The sequence below is a fragment of the Rhea americana genome, unplaced genomic scaffold (assembly GCF_003343005.1).
Source record: "Rhea americana isolate MKP2758 unplaced genomic scaffold, rheAme1 scaffold_106, whole genome shotgun sequence".
NCBI classification, from domain to species: Eukaryota; Metazoa; Chordata; class Aves; order Rheiformes; family Rheidae; genus Rhea; species Rhea americana.
In genome coordinates this window covers 890,900-900,024 of record NW_028185106.1, presented here as the reverse complement: position 1 = coordinate 900,024, position 9,125 = coordinate 890,900, and the positions used below count along the sequence as shown (strand labels likewise).

Below are 9,125 nucleotides of genomic sequence, written 5' to 3'. Positions count from 1 at the left end.
CGCCGCGGCGGGACCCCCGCAGTGCAAGGGGCCGCGGGAACAACGGCAGCTCGGAGACATGCCTGCTTTTTTTCTTTTTTTCTTTTTTTTTTTCCTCCTCTCTTTAAGACGAATTTTGTAAGGAAAATTTTAGGGAAAGTGTACCAATTTTGAAGGTTTGCCAATGAACAGTTGACAAGGTCATAATAAATATTTCGTCTCCTCTGCACTTTTTCCTCCTTTACTTACTGAGAGCTCTCTCAGAGACGTTAGAAATTGTAGCGGCCACTGAGGTAAAAAACACTCCGAGCGAGGTGTTTTAGATAAATTATTAACTTCTCACAGTTCAATTTAGCCGGCAGTATCATCACTTGCCTGAGGGTTCGTCATACTCTAATGCAGCAATGTGCGACCAGTTGTTCTGCTACTGCAACCCAGGGTCTCAGAACAGAAGTGGCGTTTAAATCTGCAAGCTGACATACATCACAGCCAAAGCTCACCTCCATGTGCAAACACAGTGAGACATGGAAACCCTTAATGCAATACCAGACGCGTTCAACAGCACGGGATAAATCCAGCACCTTGGAAGGAGACAGTGTTTTGGCAACCATTCCCCCTTTTGCCATGATGTATATTAGGCCTGTAGACTTGCAAACTGGAAAGAGGCGTCATGCATTATTTGCTCATCGAGTTGTTTTGAGGGCGAGTAGGATAGGCAAGGGAACATCACAGACAACCCACCCTCTGCCCCTACCCAATGGAAAAAAACAAAAACAAAAACAAAATTCTTATCCAATTGATGGGCACCAGATACTGACCTTCAGGTCTCTGTGTACTATGCCATTTAGATGACAATGATTAACACTTTCTAGAATCTGCTGTATACAATGACTGCAAAGATACAAGGGCAGAATGGAAGGGAGAACATTTTAAAGGCACATAATCACATTAAATATAAAAGAAAATAAAACTTAAAAAATGATAAAGAACAAAACCAATTTTACATCTCCTGACAAGTCCTGATTGTACATCGAACTGGAACAAAACAACGTTGAATACAGAGATACTTCCAGCTCTAACACATCAGAAAAACAAACAAACAAAAAACAAAAAGCCCCYTAAAGCAAACCCCAAAGAAACAAACCAAAAAAACCCCATCTAACATAGAACATTCGACACCAATTAGACAGAATCAGTATGTTGTATTTTCATTCAGCAGTATGGAAGCTTTTTCTAGTTTCCAAAAACTGCTATAGGAAAAAATAAACTGGAGGCAATAAAGTATTTAGTGGTATCTGCTATATTTTTGAGAATCTTTTTCAAAAAGTTAACACTAGAACAATGCTGAAACAAGAATTATGTTCAGAAATGAAATGATATACAAAAACAAACAAAACAAAATCAAAAGCAAAGGAAAAACAAAACATTTCCCATTTTGAATCTAATGGTTTCTTAAACTATTAGTAGAATAATGCCTACTCATTCAAAAAGGAGGCATGCATTTTCATTTAAAATAGTGTCAAGCAATAGTCTGGTTAAGAGCCACTCATCAAATGGAAAGCTACATTAAAAGACAGGGACAAAAGCTGCATTTTGGAGCTTTAAAAAATGAATTAGCACCTATTTTTCCATGTCCAGGTTTGCAAGTTTTGGCCAGCCTACAGTGCCAAAAAGCACAATTAAAATATTCATCTTTTACAGCTGTGGAACTTTGTCAGATGTTTTTCGGCATCACAAGAGCTTTAAATTTTTTTTTGAAGATATCATCGTGGCAGAAGTCTGTGACTAAGTAATATATAGCAGTCAGKGGCCGAGGATCTGATACTGCTCATCCAAAACGTGTTGGCCAGGGAATTCAGAAGGAATGGTCATAAATCAGTAATTGGAGCCCAGACCTGAAAACCCTTTCTTATGTGAGTAGTTCACAATTCACTGAATCAGACTGCTCATAGGAATAAGGACTACTTGCATGAGCAAGGGCTTGCAGGAGCAGACCAGTATTACGAAGACAGAATATCCATCTATAAAGACCATTAACTATTTCTAAAGGGATAACACGCTCACACACATACACACTATCTATATATAGATATATATATACACATGAATATATATATATATAAAAATATAAAAAAGTAAAGAGATGCATGACAACTAGATATTCCACTTATTTTATCAAGTTTCTACTAAATATAAAAACATATACATATGCTATATATATATGCTATATATATATGCTATATATACACACATATATGCACAGTCCCTTCAAATACGTAACAACCCTAGAAAAAAATCATTACAGTTTTTGCTTATTAATCACAAATATCTTAAAACACACAATGATACAATATGCTGGTCTTTGGCATCAATATTATAAATTTTGCCTGAATCAAGAAGGTAAGAATCATTCAACGATTTGTGAAAAATAGCCTGTCTCCCTGCACTCCACCTAAATTACTGATCTAGTTTTCTCTTCTACAGCATATTTTGCCAGGTCTTATTCTAGATTCAAATGCTTAAAGTAATGATGTTTCTACTATTTTCCTGGAAATTACTAAACAGTATGTGGATACTTCATAAAATTCAGCYTAACTTCTCATTTGTTCATTATTAACCTACTACTGTTGTTACAGACACTTAATGATTTCCAGGCATTTCTTAATAATTCCTAATATAAAGGAAAAGCTGAAAATTATACCTACTGAATATGTATCACTGGTGGTATGTGATTACAAATACACAAAACCATGATGATTTTTTAAATTTACTTTGAGAGAAATTTTCAGTAAAGAGTGCAACAGTAGGACAAGGTTTCTTTAAATAAATTAATTGACCACAACGTTTAAGGTTTATTATTATATGAGGGCAAGCAGACCCTGAAATGGAAAAATGGCCCTGCTACTTTGTATCAGCATGCAAATATGATAATCTTCAACTTAAAGGTTCTCCAACAAACACTTGCAGCAAATTACTAGAGATTTCAGATTTGAGCTCAGACTGTGAGATGCACAGTAAAACTGCTTATTCATGAAACACAGCAACAGTTTTAAATATGAAAACGAAGTTAATCTTTCAGGATCCAGATCAAAAGTGGTATTTAATATAAAACTCTTTTCAAAAAACCAACATGTATTTCAAATACCTAACAACAAATATGAGAAACCCTGGATGACATAGCTGTAATGTTACTTCCAGTTTACAAGAAATGAAAACTGAGTAAGAGTTTTTCACAAGCTAACAAAGGCTTAAAAAATTGAGTAAAATTTCAGGTTTTGCAGATCAACAGAAGGCAAGATTTTGTGACTTCTCCATCACGTAGTCTTGAGCTCAAACCCCCAAACTATGCCTCTTCCAAGTCTGAGAGACTAGAGTCCCACAGACTGTGCTACTCTAACTGATGCCAAACACCATGAGATACTCAAGTAACAATGCTAGAATTATGAAGGGCAACATCAGAAAAACAAATGACTTACCTGGCATCTGCTTCACTGTAATACTCTCTTGCAACTATATCTTCAAATAGTTCACCTCCAGTGACTCTGTTAATAAAAGCAAGATAGGCAAGGAGATTTCAGAAGTGGAAACATGCATCTTAAATGTAGTCCAACAGGGAGAGGTCAGAAAGGAATAAACAAAACATTTGTACAGAAATGAAAGAGGTCTGGACAACAATGTGGAAGAACAGCATCCTAGAGTTTGTCAACCTAAATGTTATATGAATAATAGGAATGTGGTGGGAAAGCAATCATAACTGGAAAACAAAAACAAAGAGCAGCAGCTTATTGGGCAAGATGCCAAAACTGAGAAAAAGGTGTTAAGAGYAAGCAGTAAACCTACATGAATGAAAGGAAACTAACCAACAAGGAAAGCTACAGCTGAAGTTCAGAAAAGCTCAGAGATAGACAGAAATAGAGAACTGCAAAAATCAAGCTGGAGTTAGATGTAAGAAAGGAAAATTCGATAATTATAAAAARTGAGAATGTCTTTAGATGTAGGTCAAAACACAACAGAGACAAAATCCACGTGCCAGACTGACTTGAATTTTGTGATTTTGCTTGAAGGGGAGTTGGAGGGAGACAGACTATCAGTGGAGTACCTTAATTAATTTAATGGTAGATTTTTTTCTCCCAAAATATTTTCAGTTATGCTTTTGTCAAGAAATAAGAAATACTTTAGTGAAATTGCCAATTACATGAAGAGGCATTAATAGTACAGAGGAAGAACTGTATGATCCAGAAAACCACTAATAGAAGCAACTGGGTCTGGTTGTATATTTAGAATTTTCACTGTACAACCTGTAGTTTATTAGTAGGAATTGACTAAAAACAAATAAAACTGTATTTATTAGTCAAGCAAAAGAAGACAGCCCAGAATAAATCACCAATGTGATGCTGCCATAATCCTGGAATGTTTTTAAAAGAGAATCACAATAATATCTTTCCATAAAGCAGTAAAATCACTCCTCATATACTGTATACTGTTCTGGTAACTCATGTTCAAGAAGGGGGAATTAAAACAACAATATGGGCAGAAAATTGCCATTAGACTATCCATTCACTTACTCATCCTATCTTCTCAGAGAAGCATAGTTAGTGTAGCTTGGCAAAACAAARTTCAGGAGGGTTATGACAACTTTCTAAAAATAAATATTGAAGACAAAGAGCATTAATACAATGAAGGAGAGCAGTGAGGCAATATTGGCACAATAATAAATGAGCACAAAATACCTGTGAATAAATATGGGCCTGAAATCTGAAGATTTCTAACTATGATATGGCTGGGCTAATTACACAGTATTTGGCAAAGTAACTGAGACAGGTGTTCTGTTTTTAAGATGAAGACTGATGAGCCTTTTACAAAACTCATAAAACTTGTCTGCCTGTGTCAGCAAGAGATTGGACTCAGAGAAAGAGGAAGCTCTTTCCAGTACTATACTCTAAAATTTGTCTTTTATAGAATACACTGGCATATTTTCCCAGCTAAACACAGATCTTCATACATTTAGATGCTGTGCTGGACAGATGAGAACGAACACAAGGCTGACAGTGTGGAGAACCTACCTGCACAGCCTCAACAGAGCACCCTGTACAGGATGCATGACTTAGTCTAATTCCTATTTCCCAAAGCCTCAATCCTTCTTACATGTTCACATAAATAAAATCACTCCTAGATGGGAGGGAAGTCAATGTCCATATTTCAATACTGTTTAAGAAAAACTTTCATATAGCACAGTCTGTTGTCAATAAATTCCCAAACTTAAAGTAGGAGTGGGCTACCACTACTTGTATTAAGATGCTTAAAAATCTGTGCTATCACTAACAACTCTGCTGAATACAATTAATTTTTTTTTTCAAATAATGTCAAAAATTAAGAGCGAGGATACTTGGAATCTTCAGAACCAAAATGCTCATCTTTGATTTCCTATAATAACAGTTCATTGTAGATCCCAGTTATTCAGACATATTAGATGAGGACAGAAATGAACTGCTGAAACAGTAACACAACTCATTTCTCTGAGAAAGACGTTTGAAATTTTTATTTTCTTCTTTCCATTTATATTTGGGCTACATCATCCTTTCYTGAGTTCATACCTTACTAACTTTGGAAAGTAATCACTTTCTTATAACAGAATGCTATTGTGTACAAATGTCTGCARTAAAATCTGTACGAAGTAAAATAACATGCTGTACTCTGTCACTCTTTTTTTCTTTTTGCATTCTACCTTCCAGAAACTGGCTTTGGTTGCTTGACTGATGCATATTTTGACAGTCTTTGATATCTCCTTTTTCATATATATTTATCTACTACAGTTTTGGTAAAGAGGAATAATTCTCACTTTGTGATGAACGAGAGAAAAAAAAGCATCCTTTGATGTTCTTCCCTGAAACGCTCATTTTTGATCCAAGTCAAAAAAGAGAAAGAAAAAAAAAAAGAAAAAAAAGAAAAAAAGAAAAAGAAAAAAGAAACTTTTGTCATCAAAATGAATTTCAGTTGGAAAGAACACCAAACAGATGCTTGTTCTACCCAAGCACAAAAAAAAGAGGGGGCTATGTACTCTTACTTGCYGACACTGAACATTTGCTGGCATTCATAACCATTGTTAAAAGATGAAAATAAGCAAGAACAGATCAGGTGAATTTCATGCTGACAAACAAACAAACAGCTAACAACTCCCACACACTGGCACTTGGAAAGGTGCATTAGGAGCAATTGTTAAAAGTCAGACGGATGCCTATAATGATGATAGGTAGTGCAGGTGCCTGGAGAAATTCTGGAAGTTACCTGCAGCTTTTTGGCCTTTGCTCTTAGAAAAACCTTAATAGTATTAGCAGTGTTACTGGCCTTTGCACAGTATGTTATCATTGAATGTGAACTGGCACTGTGCCTGTGCAGCAAGGAAGGTCAACTGCTTCGTGGTATTAGCAAGAGTACAGGCCAGTAAGTTGAGGGAAGTGATTCTTCCCCTGCATGTTGGCACTCATGAGACTAAATCTAGAGTACTGAGTCCAGTTTTGGGTTTCCCAGTAAAAGAAAGACCCTGACATACTGGACTGAGTTTATTGGAGTGCCATCAAGACCGTCAGATACTTGGAGCACATGATGTACACAGAAAGACAGAGAGAASTAGGTTTGTTCAACATTGAGAAGGCTCAGGGGCGATCTCATTGCTGTCTACAGCTCTCTAATGGGTAGGTACATAGAGACAGGATGAAGGACAACAGACATAGGCTAGAACACGGGAAATTCCAAACTGATACAGGATTTTTTTTTCTTTTTCTTTTAATTATATTTTACCATATATATGTTGCCCAAAGAGGTTCTGGCATCTCCATTCCTGATGATGTTCAAAACTTGACAAACCCCTAACAACCTGATCCAACTGGGCCTGCTTCAAGATTAGATAACCTCCATGGGTCCCTTCCCACCTATCATACCTTTCACTGATTCTATAAATAAGGAACAGAACAGTTACCTATGACTCCATAACCTTCCTGTTGTCCTCCAAGCAGTTTAATACCAACATGACTTCAAAACATTCCTACTCCTTCTTGGACATTATTTTGCTAAGTGTATTTTTTTTCCCTGTATCTTCAGTTATGAAATATGTTGACTAGGGATGGACTTMAGATATCTGGTATGAACACAGACTGCAAGAGGTTGTTGGTCATGAGTTTTCACTTAGGTACCTAAGGGCTGAAAAAAACATGACCTGAAATGAAAGTTGATACATTCTGTGAAGAATGTATGGCTCAAGTGTTACAGCACTGCTACCACTAGGAGCATAAAATTGGCTTACATGGAGATGCGTGCTGAAATCGTGGAGGTGCTGATGATCAAGTATAAAAACACTTAGATTGAACTTTGAAATCCATTTACGTAAGGAAATTAAAATAGGCCTTACCCATACTTCMTCTGCTGCCTTAACAGAAAACTGATACACACTACCATGCAGAAAAAAAAAATACATCGTATAAAGATTCTGGTCTGTGTACTTAATTTAGAAGGCAACTACCAGTACAGATTAGATCTCTAGCTACATCCAGAGAAGCTACGCACAATATTAGTGAAGATTGTATAACCAAAGGGTAAAAAGCAAAAAATAAGCTACTTTGCACCAGAAAGCTCCACAAGCAGCTGCCAAGCTACTTGCTTCTCAGGAGATTAAAAACCAGGAAGTAAATGGATCTGAATGCCTTTCCATTGCAGGCATATTGCCAACTTCAGAGAGGTCCACATTGGTGACAGGATATTCATAACAGGGGCTCTAGTAACTTTAGTGATACAAGTTAAAACAGTCACTTGTTCTCACAAATTATTCTTGTTCTTTTGTAACTTTCTGAAGAGTAYACTAACAGAAACAAATAAAGCATGTGGATTTGTTTCAAGAAAGAAGTAGAAGCACCATATAGAGAAAACAAGATCCTCTGTACCAGGTATATTTTTCAGAAAAACAGCAGAGAAAGAAGTAAGCAGGATTTCACAAAGTCTGTTATTTCCATTCAATCTCAGGAGAGGTTCATTAAGAAGCAGTTTTTAWCTGTTCCATTCAAAAGTTGTTTTTGACTGACTTTCTATATATGCTAAAAAAATATTGCATTTATAGCATTAAAAAGCATATTGTGGTTGCAAATATTTTAACAACACACAATACAAAAAATATTTACTTCATGTACCATACTTTATTTATTAGAAAAAGTTATGAGTATCAACAAATATTTGAAAGGAAAAGAGCTGGTTCCAAAATTGGCAAGGATAATAAAAGGCCTCTGTAGATGATCATATTAGCTTTGCTTCCTCCTGGCTTACATTCCATATTTCTTAAACCGCCTTTGTAAGTAAGGTGGGAGGAAGCAGTCTTAAAACATTACTACAGCCATGTATTTATTTATGTATTTATGTATTTATTTTACAGTTATTCGTGACCTTTTGCCTTCTGAAAAAAGACACGAAGTTTCAGGCAATTACCCTGGGCAAAGACTGTTCTACAATTATTATTATTTTTTTTTGGTATTTTTCTTTCTTCTATACACGATAGTTGCTCCACTTGGAATTCTASAGCAATGCCGGGATTCTAAATGTACCAATTGTTGTATCTCAACAAGTGCATTAAAAACTGGAGACTATGAAAAAAGAGAATCTAAGTGACTTGCATAAAAGAATCTTCCAGTACTACAGCTGTTCCCATTCAGATACAACAATTAATACTGACAGAATTGATTGSATATGAACTCATATAACATCATTAACACTGAAAATAATCTCATTCTTGCTTGGCAACTGAAATCGGTTGATGGAGAGAGAAAAATCCTAACTACAATTGCCTTAGCCAAAAAAGGGATGAGAAATATAAAACTTTACGAAGTCCATTACTATTTTTACTATGCACATTATATTAATCTGAAAAATACTTCATTATATCTAGCAGGAGAAACATGATAGGAACAAGTCCTCTGCTTGGGAGAAGTATCATAGGAGGCTATCACAGTTTATTTTCTAAAATATGTATGAACCACACTGCCAAATCAGTTACAAAACTGTTCCTAAGCAGTGCGATTACAGTCCTTGAAAATCATGCCTTGCCTGCTCAAGTACAAAATAACTACCATACTCCAGAATTACAGTTGTTTACATATTTCAATCTT

General features: G+C 35.8%; 1 protein-coding gene across 1 annotated transcript in view; it reads right to left on the bottom strand.

Moving 5' to 3' along the window:
* Positions 1-9,125, bottom strand: part of CAMK2D (calcium/calmodulin dependent protein kinase II delta) — a 165,627-nt gene that overhangs the window by 52,111 nt on the left and 104,391 nt on the right. Inside the window, exon 5 of the mRNA XM_085309449.1 lies at positions 3,456-3,521. Coding sequence (XP_085165575.1) covers positions 3,456-3,521 — 66 coding nt within the window. The remainder of the gene's footprint in view (positions 1-3,455; positions 3,522-9,125) is intronic.